General features: G+C 38.9%; 1 protein-coding gene across 1 annotated transcript in view; it reads right to left on the bottom strand.

The window, feature by feature from the left end:
* Nucleotides 1-253: 253 nt before the first annotated feature.
* The window catches only part of NIPA1 (NIPA magnesium transporter 1), a 70,857-nt gene continuing 51,089 nt past the window's right edge, over nt 254-20,021 (bottom strand). Inside the window, exons 4-5 of the mRNA XM_059371742.1 lie at nt 9,823-9,983; nt 254-5,971 (exon numbers count right to left, since the gene is read on the bottom strand). Of these exons, the coding sequence (XP_059227725.1) occupies nt 5,460-5,971; nt 9,823-9,983 (673 nt within the window). The 3' untranslated portion in view covers nt 254-5,459. The remainder of the gene's footprint in view (nt 5,972-9,822; nt 9,984-20,021) is intronic.

Here is a 20,021-nt window from a genome sequence, read left to right as displayed (position 1 = left end):
TAGCTGCTTTTCTTTAATACCATCATTTCATTTTATCAGAAGGTAATCACTAGATGATAAATTCCTTCACATATCATGGATTTGCTCCCTAAGATATTCACAAGTAGACATTTTCTATATCATGATGGGGACCTGGGCTATTTGTTTCTATAAAGAAAATGGGAAACATTTAATTGAGGAATTCATTAGAATGATAGGGAACCTGAGACTGCATGAACATTTCAAGTAATGGGTTAAAAAAAAGTAACGAGTGTTCAGCTAGAAATAAGTTATTTTATTTTAAAACACATACAGATTAATAAATATTATTGGAAAACTTAATAAATAGCCTTTCATATTTACATAAGGCAATTACAACATGCTGTGACTACTTCTATAAAGCAAAATATAAGCAAGTCTTAGCCATTGACAATGTGTGTATGTATGCTAATTGGAAGCTCCCCTGATACATTTACAGGAAAAAAAAACTTAAGCAAACAATCAACATGTTACATTTTTTTTTTTAAATCTAGTCATCATCTCCTTCACGGTTATATTCCATTTTACAAGAAAGAAATGTTTATCATTTAAAAAGGCAAAAACACTCGGGAATACTACTGAAAAACAGTACCCTTAAATTATTCCAAAGTGCAAAAACACTGACATGGGAGTGGGGGTCAAATTATCATATTTTGACAAATAAAAGAAAGAGTCTGAACTTTTCAACGTGACCTTTTGGCACTAGTGGTTTGGGAGCTCCTGACATTTACCTGGTATCAGGTAGTTCATGGTCAGGGTTGAGTTGCTTGTAAGCAGGAAGTTCAGCATCATTCATTATAAATCTAACACAACAGAATTGATCTGGTTCACAGGTCACTGAATCTTCTGCAGAACATAAACCTATGCAGAATGTCAGAAAATCTCATCACACCAACAGAATGTGATCTTTCAGTGCAGCTTTTTAAAGTCCCTGTTTAATTTCCATATTTTATAATAGAATATTAAAAAAAAAAAAACCCTTCCTTTTAAAATAAAAAAAAGGAAAATTAAAGCTTCGTGGAATCGTGCAAACTTTACACCCAGTACTTCCTTTGCTTACTCAGTACTTGAAGCTGCATGTCAGTAACACAGTCCAGAGCAAACAGGATGCCCAGTGCAAGCTAAGCTTCCACTGTATCACTCCAGAGCAATCCTGCACAGAACACTCTTGTCTGAAGCTATCAACACACGCTGAAAGTGTGAGCACTCTAAAACAGGTGATTTGGAGAACCATCTCACCCCTTTAGAGGTAGAGAAACTGAGGCACAGAAAGGTTAAGTGACTCACCTAGAGTTGCACAATTCAAGGAAAAATAGAGAAAAGAACAAATAAATCCTTCTCCCTGGCTCATGCTCTGGGCCCTAGACTATGCTTTTTATCACATTGGGTACATTTGAAATAGATTTATTTACATGATCATTGTTCTACGGAGTATCAATTTTTTACTAGACAACATTTTTTGATGTAACATAAAGTTACATTTTCTTAAAATATAATTCTCTTGTTGCATTTAATAGCATGTGAGAAATGTGTATGAAAATAAACAGGTAGTGATATTGGGCCAAATTCTCATTCTCATTCCTCTAATTCTTAATCTTTTCAAGTATATGATGGAGGTATAAGAATCTGGGCAGATGTGAAAAATCACCTCAAAGCTAAAGGACAGACCCTTAAAATTCATCACCAGTACAACTGTGAGGTGGAAATGAGGAATACAGAAAGTTGAGGTATTTTATATGATAAACTGTTTTATGGTGTGTGACTGGTGTGTAACTAGATCTTTTCTCTTTCCAACTCAGGTTAACAGACCTCTAGTTATGAATATGAGTAAAACATATGAAAACTAACATGGACATGTCCTTGGGAAGAAGGTCGATGCTAAGTTGTTAATGTTACATTTTTGGTCCCTGAGAAGGCGGAACACCAAGATTCCATCTAATCCTGCTTGATGGGTGAACTACTACTTCCTTGGTGTCTCAAACACAGTGAGAAGGACAAATCCTTCAGACCACTGGAACCAATCAGACAGTTGTGAACAGATCTAAACTAAAGCATTTTTCTCTCTCTGGTTTCCTACTCTGTACAAGAGGCCTAAATCAGGATCAAGTAGGCAACAAAGAAGAGCAATGGGCATGGCTCTGTAAACAATCGGAGCACTTTCTCCCCTCTTCTAGATTAGTTGAGCAGCTTGGAAAAGAGAGGTATCATGTTCCAACAAGAACTACGCAGCTCATCAACATCTTGGTCTCCATGAACCAAAGTGTTTGTCCATACCTGGGAGATCCTGCATCTCAGTGCTTTATAAATGCCTAGGGAACTAGCTCCTAGAAGTGAGCACAGTATTTACAAAGAGAGGAGCTGTCAAGGAAGGAGAGGCGGAGGGGTAACTGCACATGTTAATAGTGTTCTCTTCCATCAGACATGAAACCCAAAGAAAAAGAACAAAACTCAACCTACTACAGCTGGAATGAACTTCTGGAAATAAAACTGAGTATAACTAATTGGCTTGAAAATTAGGAATTGAAAGAATATTTCTTATTGCTGAACCAAAAACAGGAAAATATATTTCACTAACATTCTAGTATGAAAATATCATAGTGACATTCTTGCTGTATGTGTGGCAAGGAGGAGAATGCCCTTCCTCTTATGAACCTTCTCTAAACACATGGAATGGTCCTCCCAAACAGCAAAATGCCCAGGGTGGTCTCAGTGCTAACTCCGAATGAACAAAACAAGAAAGCAATCATTTTAAATATAAAGATTGAGATAAGAAAACAAAGCATTGATTGAACAGTAGAGGAGAGAAATGGCTTATTTAAGTATCTATCCAGAATAAATTGCAAATTCTGATCAGAAACATAAGATTTTAGAGGAATCTTGAAAACAAATAGACAGTAGGTATTTTTTTTTTCTTACTTTATCAGAGATAAAACCCAAGGAATAGTATAATAATGGAAATGTTTTATATATATTTACTTTTGAAGAGACCAATGAGACCCATTCCCCTTGTAGGCCCTCCCCTAAACTCTCCCTTGAGGCTTTTTTCTTTGCAATTCCAAATTATGGAAATGTGAATCTGTAAAAATAATAATAATTTCAAGTCAAGTTATATGCTCTATGTCAAACTTGAAAATTAGGTTATTAGACTGCTGGTCATGTCAACTATTTGAGGCTAGAGTCACACACTTGAAATACAATCATAAGAACTTTGTTTACTGGAAGGAAAGCTGTGCATCCTACCAAAATAATCTGCTAAAACTAGGAGAGTCTAACTGTTCCAGAACAAGTCACCCTGAAGAAGAGACCCGCTATTACTACTTTCAGATTTTGTTATACTCTAAAAAATCATAGGGGTAATCATCCAGAAAATATCACCCCTGAATACCCATGGTATAACTGTGAATTAAAATATAATGAGAAACACTAATAAATGAATTTAAACTAATCTTCACCTGTAAATTATAACAAAATAAATAAGATAATTTCTATAAAACACATGTACTTTCTCAGTATACTTGTGTTATCACATGTATTCTTTTAATATCTCAAACTCCTTATCTAGGAAACTATTTTCATGCCTAAAAGTATACTGATACAACGACATGACATTTTCCAAAGTTCAGTTCAATAAATTAAGGCTTGCATGCCTAAAAATACCACATAATAATAAAACCTTCAAGAGCTGATAAAAAGAGTGAGGGACTTTTGAATATTTATTAACTATCAGTGAATATAAGATGTAAAAAATTTTAAAACAATTTTGTTGCTGCTCTCAGTTCATTAAGCCCTGACAACCCACAATCATCAGATTTACTTTTAATTCATAAAGGTGTTCTTCACTTTATGTTAAACTATCCTCATTTCATTTAGCTTTTTCGTTCAACACTCTGGGGAACAATTTCTTTGGTCTTTAGAAATGTTCTTTTTGCCTGAAAAAAAATTTTTTTTTCCCTTAGTAACTTCAATTGGGTATTATTAAATTTGATATTCTAGTTCTCCAACTCTACCTTACCCAATCCCATCTTCCAACTTGACACAGTTCCCTATTTAGATAAAACACTGCACATGAAGTACATTATATCTTAATGAAATAATTTGCATCACTTTGTGCTTTGCTCCCATTTAATATACATACAAGGTTACTATAAACAGATGAATGATCTGTTTGATCTGAATACTGGCATAGTTAGTGGCTATTTTGCATTTCAGAAGCTTAATGAGAGGTTGGGTGATGAACTGTAGGATGCTCTGCCATCTCAAACAACAGGGAGATAGATATGTTAATTGTTTTCATTTTTGATAGAAATTCTTTTGAAAACTTACTATATGTGTACCAATTTGCAGAAATTAGACTGAGCTTCACTGTGTCCTTTAATCTGTTCCTTTATTATAGGGAACTTGATATATATGCTATTAAACAGTTACTCTCTCATCTAACAGTGTTATTATCAAGTTAAATAATTTATTTCTTCTGAATGGCCACTAAAAGAGAACATGGATATATGTGATACTGGGTCCCAGGTGCATAGACTGAATGCAAATAAAATCTTATGCTATTTAAGTCAATTGTCTTTAATTGGATAATAACTACATGCTAAAAGGATCAATTTGCTCTCACGTGTCTTTCGCCTTGACTTTCTTCCAACAAATGAATATATTGTTATTTCTAAATGCTTTACATATTTATATTTGGATTAGTGAAATATTAAAGTATAATCAAAGAGTTATTCTAATCTAAGAGAACATACACATAGTAATCATCAAATTAAGTGAAGAGTTCAAGTGATAAAGGCACTGAAATTGATTTGAGCTATTGAAAGTCATCCTGTGAATGGAACTCTGTATCATGTTCATGTATTCTCTATTTTCAATTAAAATGTCTTGGAGTCGGGGGTGGGAGAGTCAGCTCATTAGAGGATTAAAAAAAATTAAATGTATATACTTCTCATTTGGATGAGGTACCTGAATGTTATACATGCTTAATGCAAAATAACACAACTACGGACACATTTACTGTATAGTCATAGTCATACTTCAAGACAACAATTTCTCCCATTTCCAAAGTAATCTTCTAAATAAGAATATCTACTCCCTGCAAAGACTAATCAGAAAGAGCCCATTTTTATTTTCTATTAAATAATGTTAAAATATTTTAAAAGGAAAAGGTATTCATGAAAGCTTCCAGGTTAATGGCAATGAACATGAGATTCCTCTCATCAGAGAGAGATGATGCCCAGGCAACCATTTAGCAACTTCAGACTGCAAAGGGCTGGGCCCCCGCCCTGGTGCTGAGTGATGCTCCCCACTGTCCATCAGACCACCCATTAACATGCAAGCAACTTTAATACCATTGATTAGGGTCTCTTCCACTTCACATCAAACAAGAGCCAGAAACCACATTCATTTCCTATTCCTTGAGCCACCCAAACCCCTGTTGCATCCTAGTCTGTTTTCATATTAGATTTGTTCATCTCCCCAAGGTTGAAATTGAACTCTTTGAACACCTGTATAAGGACAATCCCAACAGAGACAGTGGTGAACCCACAGGCCATACCCAAGAAGTCCACCAGGCCCACGTTGCTCCATTCCCGAAAGAGGATGGCCGAGGCTAGCAGGACAAGGGTGGTGAACACGACGTAGTAGATGGCCCCAAACACAGAGGAGTCGAAGCACTCAAGCGCCTTGTTGATGTACCTGAACTGGACGATGATGCTGCAACCGAGCACAGCCAGAAGCACCAGGCACAGGCAGAGGGCCCGCTGACTGGATGGGTTGTTGTGGAAGATGTCTTGGGCCGCCAGCCCGATGCCCTTGGTGGAAGGCACGGTGAAACTCCCTAGCAAGGAGCAGATACTGATGTAGACCATGATGTTGGTGGGCCCATGGGCTGGTGCAATCCAAAAGATGAGCAGCAGCAGCATAAGCAGCACGATGCACAGATAGCCCACAAACACTGGAAAACAGATGATTGTACTTTAGAGTCAATTCAAAAAACCTAGGCAGACGGTGCTCCAGTGTGTGTGGCCACAATGGGAGGTTTCTTGAGGAACATGTGAAAAAACTGTAGGAGTATCTGTGGCTGTTGCAGTGATCAAAGACTACATATAGTAGATAAAGGCCATGGAGCCTAGGATATGGAGATAGTTTCACACAATAAAAAATCATCCCATTCTCCTCACAACTTCTGATTGTCTCCTTGGACTTGTAAGTGAAAAATACGCTTAAAATTACCACAGCCTAGGGGCACCTGGGTGGCTCAGTGGGTTAAGCCTCTGCCTTCAGCTCGGGTCATGATCTCAGGGTCCTGCGATCGAGCCCTGCGTTGGGCTCTCTGCTCAGTGGGGAGCCTGCTTCCCCCCTCTCTCTGCCTCCCTCTCTGCCTACTTGTGATTTCTGTCAAATAAATAAATAAAATATTTTTTTTAATTACCACAGTCTAGGACCCAGTTTATGTATAAAATAAAATAATTTTTGCATATATTTAATAAGCACTGCATTTTTCAGAACTTCATCAAGAGTTATTCTCCATTTCAGAGGATTCCACTGCTGATGGCAATATCCGCTGAGTGTTTTAGTTAATAGCATGACACCCCCTATGTGTCTGTATTTGTAGCTGCCAGGGTGTCAGCAACTCCACATAGCATGGGGTCTGCTGGTTTTAGTATGTCTTCTATAGTCATACCTGAGCATTGTTTTATTATAAAGTACCAACCTGCAATTTCCCCTTCTATTAGTTAGGGCATCATATTGAAAATCTGCTTTGAAATTACATGAACAAAGAGGCTGTAATTTCCACTTCAATCTGAGATTGTAAAGGAGGTACTAGGAGCTGGGCCTGACAGGGATAGGAAGAGCATGGCCATGCACCAGACAGGCTGTGGGAGTCCCCTATCAAACAAAGGTAAGAAAAAGGAACTATGGAGTTCTGTTCTGGGGGAGGATCCAGGAAAATGACCTTAAAATTTCTTCTCAGGCAATTATTTGACAAAAAATTCATTCTGGGGGCGCCTGGGTGGCTCAGTTGGTTAAGTGACTGCCTTCGGCTCAGATCATGATTTCAGGGTCCTGGGATCGAGCCCCACGTCAGTCTCCCTGCTCAGTGGAGAGAGCCTGCTTCTCTCTCTCCCTCTGCCTGCTGCTCTACTTAGATGTGCTCTCTCTCTCTCTCTGTCAAATAGATAAATAAAATCTTTAAAAAAAAAATTAATTCTGGGGGCGCCTGGGTGGCTCAGTGGGTTAAGCCGCTGCCTTCGGCTCGGGTCATGATCTCAGGGTCCTGGGATCAAGTCCCGCATCGGGCTCTCTGCTCGGCAGGGAGCCTGCTTCCTCCTCTCTCTCTCTCTGCCTGTCTCTCTGCCTACTTGTGATCTCTCTCTGTCAAATAAATAAATAAAATCTTTAAAAAAAAATTAATTCTGGTTTTCCACCCTTAGAAAAAAATTTTTAAAAACTAGAAACCTGGGGCACCTGGGTGGCTCAGTGGGTTAAGCCGCTGCCTTGGCTCTCTGCTCAGCAGGGGGCCGGCTTCCCTTCCTTTCTCTCTGCCTACTTGTGATATCTCTGTCAAATAAATAAATAAAATCTTAAAAAAAAAAAAAAAGAAAGAAAGAAAACTAGAAACCTTGGTCGCCTGGGTGGCTCAGTGGGTTGAGCCTCTGCCTTCAGCTCAAGTCATGATCTCAGGGTCCTGGGATTGAGGCCCGCATCGGGCTCTCTGCTCAGCAGGGAGCCTGCTTCCCCCACCCCTTCTGCCTGCCTCTCTGCCTACTTGTGATCTCTCTCTTTGTGTCAAATAAATAAATAAAATCTTTAAAAAATATATATTTAAAAATAATTTTAAAAACTAGAAACCTCTTTAACTTAATACATTAAGTGCACAAGATAATATCAATTTATATTCCAGGTTAAAACAAACTTATTCATGTTAAAAACAAAAATCTTGGGGCGCCTGGGTGGCTCAGTGGGTTAAGCCTCTGCCTTCGGCCCAGGTAATGATCCCAGGGTCCTGGAATCGAGCCCCACATGGCTCTCTGCTCAGCAGGGAGCCTGCTTCCCCCTCTCTCTCTGCCTGCCTCTCTGCCTACTTGTGAGCTCTATCTGTCAAATAAATAAATAAAATCTTTAAAAAAAAAAAAAGATCTTTTTACTGGCATTGTATCTTCACATCAAATTGTTATGGTAGTATTCAAATTAGACTTTTTTTTTTTTTTTTTTTAAAGTTAGCACCTGAATATACTGGTAACATCCAGATTTATCAAAAAGTAAGAGGCCCGGGGCACCTGGGTGGCTCAGTGGGTTAAAGCCTCTGCCTTCAGCTCAGGTCATGATCCCAGGGTCCTGGGATCAAGCCCCGCATTGGGCTCTCTGCTCAGCGGGGAGCCTGCTTCCCCCTCTCTCTCTGCCTGCTTCTCTGCCTACTTGTGATCTCTGTCTGTCAAATAAATAAATAAAATATTTAAAAAAAAAAAAAAAAAGTAAGAGGGCCTTGGGCACCTGGGTGGCCCAGTCTGTTAAGCATCTGATTCTGTTTCAGCTCAGGTCATGATCTCAGGGTTGTGAGATCAAGCCTGGAGTCAGGCTCCAGGCTCAGAGAAGAATCTGCTTGAGATTCTCTCTCCTTCTCCCTCTGCAGCCCCCACTCAAAGAAAACAAAACAAAACAAGATACATCGTTCTGAAAATTACATAAAGTAAATTCAGCAGGACATTCATATCCAGTTTTCTGATTTTTTTTCATGTATTTGTAATCTCATTTCTCACAGTTTTGGAAATATTTTGGCTTTTATAGGATGAAGTAAATAAAATAATACTAAATATTTACAGATTATAGAAAAATAGCCTTGGCTAATTTCATTATGAAATTTTTATTATTTTACAGAAATTTTATATTTTACAGAAATTTCTGCTGCAAACTCAGTCATGGCCAGTTGAGAGATGTAAAAGAATGGTCAGATTTTTTGTGGCCCAGAGATGTCTGGATTTGGGATATTCGCGTGGATGCAGTTTTGTGCTGGTACCTGTCTAAAATTGTTGGTAAACAACATTAAGATGGTCTACTGGGAATAATTTAAAAGAATCTATACTTTAGGCTGGTATAATTTTGTAGACTGTTGCTTTTTTTTATATAGCATTTGTCAAGAAATATATAGTATGTCAAAAAAACACAGAGAGATTTCTATGGGATATCTAAAGATAAATCAAACTGGCTCTCAGCTCTAAGCTTCACATCAGAGGGAAGTGCAGAGGCTTGGACACAAAGTGGACCTGAAAGGAACCTGACCCAACCAGACCCCAGAAGGAATAACACCAAGAAACAGTGATAGCAGGAATGCAAGAAAGAGGTAGGGTAGGAAAACTGCGAAGTGGGGAGAAGTGGGAGGCTGTAGGGGGAGATATGCGGGGAATGTGAGTCGTGGGAGGTGGGGGAATGGGAAGGCCATGGTAAACAGGAGTTGGGTGGGAGTGGAAGGGAGGCTGGAATGGATGAGACTGTTGTGGAGGGGCCAGATGATGCAGTGACCTGCACCAGGCCTCCAAGGTCCAGAAGAAAACAGAAGAGGTCTGAAACTTCATGGAGTGCATATGCAAGGTCTGGAACACAGGGACCACCAGGCCTATTCCCATACCTGGGGCAGCAGGAGTGAGGGATGCTATAGCCTGCAGGACACAGTTGAGGGCCACTCATAGGCAAAGTCAAACAGAGGGTCTAGGAGAACAGACTATAGGTAAGTCAATCCCAGCCTATGCCTGGAAGGATCATACTGACAAGCAGGTTCTCTTGGCAGTGTTGCTACAAAGGAGTTACCTGGATTAGTCAGCTTCTCTTCCAGTTCAGCCTGAGTAGTGACACTCTCGGATTTTGGGGAGTGGATAATCAGCACAACAGAACCTGCACAGCTTAGCAGACACCCCAACTTGCCCAAGATGTTGAGCTTCTCCTTCAGAAGATAAGAAGCTAAAATGGACCTTTGTTTAAAAAAAGAGAAAAATCTTTAAAATGTAAACCATATATTTGAATTGTATCTACTAATTATATATATTTTGGAAAAGCTGTGTTTTCTTGATAGCCATATTTGTTTTTAATTCAGTTTTTAAGAGTAGAAAACATTAGAAATTTATTGAAATTTTACTTAAACATGAAGGATTTTCATACCAATTCCATGCAGTCAGTATATAGTTAATGACTCTTAACCCATACTGCTATATATTTCAGTAAATATGAAATATACCAGAATAGGAAAGTAAATTTATCATTCATAAAAATGAAGTTTTATTATTAAATAAAAATACTGTTTATTTATTTTTATTTTTTTATTAACATATAATGTATTATTTGTTTCAGGGGTGCAGGTCTGTGATTCGTCTTACACAATTCACAGCATTCACCATACCACATAACCTCCTCAATGTCCATCACCCAGCCACCCCATTTCTTGCACTCCCCTTCCCTTCAGCAACCCTCAGTTTGTTTCCTGACATTAAGAGTGTCTTAAGGTTTGGGGCACCTGGGTGGCTCAGTGGGTTAAGCCACTGCCTTCGGCTCAGGTCATGATCTCAGAGTCCTGGGATCGAGTCCCGCATCGGGCTCTCTGCTCAGCAGAGAGCCTGCTTCCCTCTCTCTCTCTGCCTGCCTCTCCATCTACTTGTGATTTCTCTCTGTCAAATAAATAAATAAAATCTTTAAAAAAAAAAAAAAGAAAAAGAAATATTTGTTAAAAAAAAAAAAAAAAAGAGTGTCTTAAGGTTTGTCTCCCTCTCTGGTTTTGTCTTGTTTCATTTTTCCTTCCCTTCCCCTATGATCTGATCTCTTGTTTCTCAAATTCCTCAAATCAGTGAGAATCATATAATGGTAATTCTCTAATTGACTTACTTCGCATAGCAAAATACCCTCTAGTTCCATCAATGCCATTGCAAATAGCAAGATTTCGGGGTTCTGATGGCTGCATAGTATTCCATTGTGTATATATATACCACACCTTCTTTATCCATTCACCTGCTAATGGACATTAAGGCTCTTTCCATAGTTTGGCTATTGTGGACATTGCTGCTATAAACATTGGGGTGCATGTGCCCCTTCAGGTGACTACATTTGTATCTTTAGGGTAGTGTGACTGCTGGGTCTTAGGGTAGCAACTTTTTGACGGCCCTCCATACTGTTTCCCAGAGTGGCTACACCAGCTTGCATTCCCACCAATAGTGTAGAAGAGTTCCCCTTTCTCCGCATCCTTGCCAACACCTGTCATTTCCCGACTTGTTAATTTTAGCCATTCTGACTGGTGTGAGGTGGTATGTCACTATAGTCTTGATTTCTTCTTCCCAGATACTGAGGGATACTGAGCACTTTTTCATGTGTTTGTTGGCCATTTGGATGTCTTCTTTGCTGAAATGTCTGTTCATGTCTTCTGCCCATTTCTTGATGGAATTATTTGTTCTTTGGGTACTGAGTTTGATAAGTTCTTTATAGATTTTGGACACTAGCCCTTTATCTGATATGTCATTTGCAAATATCTTCTCCCATCCTGTCAGTTGTCTATTGGTCTTGTTTTCCTTTGCTGTGAAAAAGAGTTTTATCTTGATGAAGTCCCAATAGTTCATTTTTGCCCTTGCTTCCCTTGCCTTTGGCAATGTGTCCAGGAAGAAGTTGCTGCAGTTTAGGTCGAAGAGGTTGTTGCCTGTGTTCTGCTCAAGGATTTTGATGGACTCCTGTCTCACACTGAGGTCTTTCATTCACTTTGAGTCTATTTTTGCATGTGGTGTAAGGAAATTCCCCAGTTTCATTCTTCTGCAACTGTCTGTCCAATTTTCCCAGCACCATTTGTTGAAGAGACTGTCTTTTTTCATTGGACATTCTTTCCTGCCTTGTCGAAGATTAGTTGACCATAGAGCTAAGGATCCATTTCTGGGCTCTCTAGTCTGTTCCATTGATCTATGTGTTTGCTTTCATGCCAGTACCAAACTGTCTTGATGATGACAGCTTTGTAATATAGCTTGAAGTCTGGAATTGTGATTCTGCCAGCTTTGGTTTTCTTTTTCAAAATTCCTCTGGCTAGGTGGGGGCTTTTCTGGTTCTATATAAATTTAGGATTATTTGTGAAATTTCTTTGAAAAAAGTTGATGGTATTTTGATAGGGATTGCCTTAAATGTGTAGACTGCTCTAGGTAGTACAAACATTTTCACAATATTTGTTCTTTCAACCCATGAGCTTGGAACGTTTTTCCTTTTCTTTGTGTCTTCCTCAAATTCTTTCATGAGTATTCTATAGCTTTTTGAGTATAGATTCTTTGCCTCTTTGGTTAGATTTATTTCTAGGTATTATAGTTTTGGGTGCAACTGTAAATGGGATCGACTCCTTAATTTCTCTGTCTTCTATCTTGTTGTAGGTATATAAAAATGCAACTGATTTTTGTGTATTGATTTTGTATACTGACACTTTACTGAATTCCTGTATGAGTTCTAGCAGTTTTTGGATAGGGTCTTCTGGGTTTTCCACATAAAGGATATGTCATCTGCAAAGAGAGTTTGACTTCTTCTTTGCCGATACAAATGCCTTTTATTTCTTTTTATTGCCTGGTCGCTGAGGCTAGGACTTCTAGTACTATGTTGAACAGTAGTGGTGATAGTAGACATCCCTGCATTTCTGACGTTAGGGAAAAAGCTCTCAGTTTTTTTCCCCATTGAGAATGATATTTGCTGTGAGTTTTTCATAAATGGCTTTTATGATATTGAGGTATGTACCCTCTATCACTACACTGTGAAGAGTTTTAATCAATAAAGGATGCTGTATTTTTTCAAATGCTTTTTTGCATCTATTAAGACTATCATAAATTCTTGTTCTTTCTTTTATTAATGTATTGTATGACATAGATTGTTTTGCGGATGTTGAGCCAACTTTGCAGATCTTGAACCAAGCCTGCAACCCAGAATATATCCCACAACCTTTTAATGTACTGTTGTATCCTATTGGCTAGTATTTTGATGAGAATTTTTGCATCCATACTCATCAGGGATATTAGTATGTAATTCTCCCATTTGATGGGGTCTTTGTCTGGTTTTGGGATCAAGGTAATCCTGGCCTCATAAAATGAGTTTAGGAGCTTTCCTTCCATTTCTGTTTTCTATTTTAGAAGAGTTTCAGGAAAATAGGTATTAATTCTTTAAATGTTTGGTAGAATTTCACTGGGAAGCCATCTAGCCCTGAGCATTTTGTTGGGAGACTTTTGATTACTGCTTCAATTTCCTTGCTGGTTATAGGTCTGTTCAGCTTTTCTATTTCTTCCTGGTTCAGTTTTGGTAGTTTATATGTCTCTAGGAATGCATCCATTTCTACTAGATTTTCTAATTTGCTGGTGTATACTTGTCTATAACATGTTCTTATAATTGTTTTTATTTCCTTGGTGTTGGCTGTGATCTCTTCTCTTTCATTCATGAGTTTATTACTTTAGGTCCTTTCTCTTCTCTTTTTGATAAATCTGGCTATGGGTTTATCAATCTTATTAATGTTAGGGTCTGTAATCAAAGGAGCGAGACTGATACAAAGCGAAGGTCAAGCAAAGCTTTATTTCGCGCCAAGCATCGAGAATCAAACTGACCGATAGGGCCGTCTCTTGCCAAGAGGCGACCCCTCCCAGCCTCACAAACCAACTTTTATAGAGGTAGTTTAGCTGGGCTATACACAGGTGGCCAATGAGATTGCAATACACAGAGAAAACTACACAGTCATGCTAGGTCTGCCACACATAGAAAACAACTTCTAGGTAACACACGGGTGGCCAACTGAATTTCAATTTACTCTAGTAGATATATGCGCGCCCATATCCCATGATTGGACGTCTTCACCTGGCCTGACCGGTCCCTATATCTAGGCTTTGCAAGTAAGTTACTCTGGGAGGGGCAGGGTCAATCTAAGTTTACTGCATAGGGTCAATCAAATTCACTACATAAACACAAAATGACTCCCTCTGGCCAACCAGGCCCTTACAATTAATTCTTTCAAAGAACAAGCTCCTGGTTTTGTCGATCTGTCCTACTGTTCTTTTGGATTCTGTTGAATTTATTTCTGCTCCAATCTTTAATATTTCTCTTCTCTTGCTGAGCTTAGGCTTTATTTGCTATTCCTTCCCCAACTCCTTTCAGTGTAGGGTTAGGTTGTGTATCTGAGACCTTTCTTGTCTCTTGAGAAAGCCTTTTATTACTATATACTTCCCTCTTAGGACTGCTATTCCTACATCCCAAAGATTTTGGACAGTTTAGTTTTCATTTTCATTTGTTTCCATGAATTACTTCAAATCTTCTTTAATTTCCTGGTTGACCCATTCATTCTTTAGTAGGATGCTCTTTAGCCTCCATGTATTTGAGTAACTTCCAATTTTCCTCTTGTGACTGAGTTCTAGTTTCGAAGCATTGTGGTCTGAAAATTGCAGGGAATGATCCCAGTCTTTTGGTACCAGTTGAGACTTGATTTGTGACCCAGGATGTGATCTATTCTAGAGAGTGTCCATGTGCACTACGGAAGAATGTGTATTCTGTTGCTTTGGAATGGAATGTTCTATGTCTGTAATGACCAGCTAGTCCACTGTGTTATTTATTTAAAAACATTTTATTTATTTATTTGACAGACAGAGATCACAAGTAGGCAGAGAGGCAGGCAGAGAGAGAGGAGGAAGCAGGCTCCCTGCTGAGCAGAGAGCCCGATGTGGGGCTCGATCCCAGGACCCTGGGATCATGACCTAGGCTGAAGGCAGAGGTTTTAACCCACTGAGCCACCCGGGGCCCCCCACTGTGTTATTTAAAGCCTTTATTTCCTTGTTGATTTTTTGCTTAGAAGATCTATCCATTTCAGGGAGGGGAGTGTTAAAGTCCCCAACTAATATCATATTATTGTCGATGTTTTTCTTTGCTTTTGTTATTAACTGGCTTATATAATTAGCTGTTCTAATGTTAGGAGCATAGATATTTAAAATTGTTAGACCTTCTTGTTGGACAATCCCTTTAAGTATGTTATAGTGTCATTCCTCATCTCTTATTATAGTTTTTGGCTTAAAATCTAATTTGTCTGATATAAGGATTGCCACCTCAGCTTTCTTTTGATGTCCATTAGCCTGGTAATTTGTTTTCCACCCCCTCACTTTAAATCTGAAAGTGTCTTTGGGTCTCAAATGAGTCTCCTGCACACAGCATACCGATGGGTCTTATTTTTTTTTTTTTAATCGAATCTGATACCCTGTGTCTTTTGACTAGGGCATTTTAGCCCACTTACATTCAGGGTAACGATTGAAAGATATGGATTTAGTGCCATTGTATTGTTTGTAAGGTGACTGTTACTGTATATTGTCTCTGTTCCTTCCTGGTCTTTGTTACTTTTAGGCTCTTTCCTTAGAGGACCCCTTTCAATATTTCCTGTAGGGCTGGTTTGGTGTTTGCAAATTCTTTCAGTTTTTGTTTGTCCTGCTTTTTATTTATTAAATTTATTTATTAAAGCTTTTTATTTCTCCTATTTTCAGCAACAGGCTAGCTGGATATAGTATTCTTGGCTGCATATTTTTTTCATTTAGTGGTCTGATTATATCATGACAGTCCCTTCCAGCCTGCCAGTTCTCTGTGAATAAGTCTGCTGCCAATCTAATATTTCTACCATTGTAGGTTACAGACCTCTTGTCCCAAGCTACTTTCCAGATTTTCTCTTTGTCTCTGAAGATTGTAAATTTTACTATTATATGACAGGGTGATGACCTATTTTTATTGATTTTGAGGGGGGTTCTCTGTGCCTCCTGGATTTTGATGCCTATTTACTTCCCCCAATTAGGGATGTTCTCCACTATAATTTGGTCCAATATACCTTCTGCCCCTCTCTCTCTTTCTTATTCTGGGATCCCAATTATTCTAATACTGTTTCATCTTAGGGTATCACTTATCTCTCAAATTCTACCCTCGTGTCTCTTTCTCAGCTTCTTTATTCTCCATCATTTGGTCTTTCTGTATCACTAATTCTTTCTTCTACCTCATTTATCCAAGCAGTGAGAGCCTCCATTTTTTATTGCACCTCATAAATAGCTTTTTTTATTTCAACTTGGTTAGATTTAAGTTATCTTGTTTCTCCAGAAAGGAATTTTATTTCTCCAGAAAAGGATTCTCTATTTTCTATGATTTTTTCAAGCCCAGCTAGCATCTTTATAATCGTTGTTCTGAACTCTGTTCTAATATCTTACTAATATCCGTATTGATTAGGTCCATTGCAGTCAATACTACCTCTTGTTCTTTTTTTTTTATGTGAGTTGTTCCACCTTGTCATTTTGTCTAGAGAAGAACAGATGAATGAGAGAACCAAATGCTGAAAGGGTAACAATGATCCCAGAAAAATATACACTAACCAAATCAGAAGAGGCATGAAACTAGGGGGAGAAGGGGGAAAAAAAATAAATATAAATATACATATATTTATATTTATATATATTATATTACAATGTTATCTATTATATTATATATTACCATACGTGAATATCTGTCATATATTCATTTATATGAATATATGATTAGGCTGATGAATAGGACAGAGCCACACAGTTGATTTTAGGTGTATTTTGGTCTGTTAGAACAAACTGCCTCCCAAAATTGTAAAGAAAGAAAAACTTACATAGATACAAAAATAAGGGTAAACACTAAGGGATGGAATATGACTATAAAGATGAAAATTTTAAAAAGATTTTAAAAGAGTAATTGATAAGAAGTTGGTTGAAAAAGGAAAAAACGAGAGAGGTTGTGATCAGGCTGGAGACCAGAACAAAGCCATATGCTAGATTTAAGGTATATTTTGGTCTTAACAGACCAAAGTTCTTCTTAACAGACAAAACTGTACCCCAAAATTTTAAAGAAAGAAAAACATATATATAGAAAAAATAAGGTTAAATACAATGAAAGGATAGAATGTGACTATAAAAATGAAAATTTAAAAAAAAAATTTTTTTAAGATTTTATTTATTTATTTGACAGAGATCAGAAGTAGACAGAGAAGCAGGCAGAGAGAGAGAGGAGGAAGCAGGCTCCCCGCTGAGCAGAGAGCCCGATGTGGGGCTCGATCCCAGGATCCTGAGATCATGACCCGAGCTGAAGGCAGAGGCTTCAACCCACTGAGCCACCCAGGCGCTCCCTGAAAATTTAAAAATATTTTTAAAAAGGTATTGATAAGATAGTTAAAATAGGTTAAAATAGGAAAGAGGAAAAATTAAACAAAATAGAAAAAGAAGAAAAAATAAAAAATTTAACTTTGAAAGACTAAAGAATTATGGGGAAAAAAACCATGAATTCTATGTCCTATATTCCCCTAGCATTGATGTTTTGCAGTTCTCATTGATCAGTAAACTTGGTCTTGGCTGGATGTTCTTGCTCATCTTCTGGGGGAGGGGCCTGTTGCAGTGATTCTCAAATGTCTTTGCCACCCAAATGGGGTGGAATTGCATCACCCTTGCCAGGGGCCAGGCTAAGTAATCTGCTCAGTTTTGCTCTTGGTAGCATTTGTTCCCTGAACACTTTCTGTACAGCTTTGGAGGACAAGAATGAAAATGGCAGCCCCCCAATCTCCAGCCCTAGAGGAGCCAAGAGCTCGAGGCCCCCTCTTCAGTGAGCTCTGAGAGAAAAGCAGTCAATCAGGCCTATCTCCCTGGTCTCCAGCTGTGTTCCTGCATTCCATGTTCACCTGGCCTGTGACCAAGAGTTTCTGAGATTCTGGCAGTGCGCTCTCACACCACTCCTCCTGGTGGAGGAAGGGGGAGTGTCCTTGTATCTGCCACTTGTGGGGTCACTGCTCAAAAAGCAGTGGCACAACTGTGCTAGGGTTCACGGTTTATGGCAACTCTGAGTTGAGAGCCCACTCCTTGGCTCTATCTCTGCAGCCAGCTTCCCTGCTCCAATACCTGGGAACTGTGCTGCATTCAGGGACCCCTGGTCTTTCTGTGACCCCCAAGGGACCTGAGACCACACTGTCTCAGCAAGGGCACCACCCTCTGCTGAGCCTCTGGAGCAATGTCCCTGAGTGGAGCATACATATAAAAGTTCCGATTTTGTGCTGCACTGTTCTATCACTTGCTGGAAGCTGGCTAAGGGAGGCTCCCTCCTCACCTCCGTCTATCTTCCTGTATATTGCCTAGGATTTACTTCTCCATGTGTCCTACCTGACAGACAGTGGTCGCTTTTATGTTCACAGAATTGTTGCTATTCTTTTCTTTAATCTCCTGTTGATTTTGTCGGTGTTCAGTATGGTTTGGTAACGATCTAGCGGAGTTTCTGGGACCAGAAACAATTAAGGTCTTCTACTCCTCTACCATCCTACTCCAATCTGCCCTTCCTTGTTTTTAAAAGCAAACACTTGGGGTGCCTGGGTGGCAGAGCTGGTTGAGCATCCACCTATTGGTTTCAACTCAGGTCATGCTCTCAGGGTTGTTCGATCAAGCCCTCCCTCAGGCTCCCCATTCAGTGCAGTTTTGTTGAGATTCTCTCTCCCTCTGTTCCTCTCTCTACTCTCCTGCTTTTTCTATAATAAATAAATAAAGTATTTTTTAAAATAAAAAAATGAAAGCAAACAATCAAACTATGTTAAGTGGGCAAGTAGATATAAAAACTTAAAATAATTACAAGCCATTCATGATAAAAACACTTAAGTTAAAATAAATTGATAAAATGCACACACAAAAAGGGAAAAAACCAAAATGCTAATAGTATTTGTATTATGTGTGAGTCATTGATAATTTTTCTCTTATATAATACTTTTTTTAAAGAGAGAGGTGGGGGAGCAGAAAGGGAGGGAAGGAAGGGGAAAAGGAAGGAGGGAGGAAGGGACAGAGAGAGAGAGAGAGAATCTAAGAAGGCTCCACACCTGGTGCAGAGCTCACATTGGGGCTTGATCTCACAATGCTGAGGTCATGACCTGAGCCAAAATCAAGCATTGGACATTTAACTGACTGAGACACCTGGGTGCCCCAATATCCCAATCCTTATAAATGTGGTCACATTACTTTTATAATTCAAAAAAAAAAAGTATTCCTTTTAAAACTTCTATAATCCTTTTTTTTAAAGATCTTATTTATTTATTTGACAGACAGAGATCACAAGTAGGCAGAGAGGCAAGCAGAGAGAGAGAGAGCGAGAGGAGGAAGCAGGCTCCCTGCCGAGCAGAGAGCCCGATGCCGGGCTCGATCCCAGGACCCTGGGATCATGACCAGAGCCGAAGGCAGAGGCTTTAACCTACTGAGCCACCCAGGCGCCCCAAAACTTCTATAATCTTAAGATTCATAATATGGGGGTGCCTGCGTGGCTCAGTGGGTTAAGTCACTGCCTTCGACTCAGGTCATTATCTCAGGGTCCTGGGATAGAGCCCCACATTGGCCTCTCTGCTCAGCAGGGAGCCTGCTTCCCTCTATCTCTCTGCCTGCCTCTCTGCCTACTTGTGATCTCTGTCAAATAAATAAATAAAATCTTTTAAAAAAAAATAAATTCTCTTTAGAAAAAAGATTCACAATATGTTTCTTAATTCCCCATGTAACATCAGTATGCAGTATGAATTGGAAATTCTAGACTTTTAGTATTCATGGGACTAGTAACTGTCACTTTGTTGTGTTTGCCAAAGGCACTCAGGGAACACAAATATCCACCAAGAGAGCACAGTAGATATATGGGATTATTTCCTTTTTAATCCTCATTTTACAGATAAAGAGGCAGCCTCAAAAAGGATAAGCACTGAACTCAATGCCACAAGGCTAAGAAGAGACGAAATCATGGTAATGATACAACATAAAGCCAAAGTTCCTTTTACTTATATCATTTTGTGTCTATCTCTAAATAGCCTGGTCCTCAAGGAAACCTTGTCAGTATACTTGGAGAAATAAACAACATCCCTAAAAGAACCAACAAAATATATCAGAATACACAACTGGGTGTTCACTTGAGGGGTTACACATAACGGCACATAGGTGGAAACCACAGGAGTGGGAGGCTCTCAGAGAGAGAAAGAGGAG

This window comes from Mustela nigripes, chromosome 13, assembly GCF_022355385.1.
Source record: "Mustela nigripes isolate SB6536 chromosome 13, MUSNIG.SB6536, whole genome shotgun sequence".
Lineage (NCBI taxonomy): Eukaryota > Metazoa > Chordata > Mammalia > Carnivora > Mustelidae > Mustela > Mustela nigripes.
Note: the sequence above shows the minus strand (reverse complement) of the source record. Positions and strands in the feature narration are given on the sequence as shown.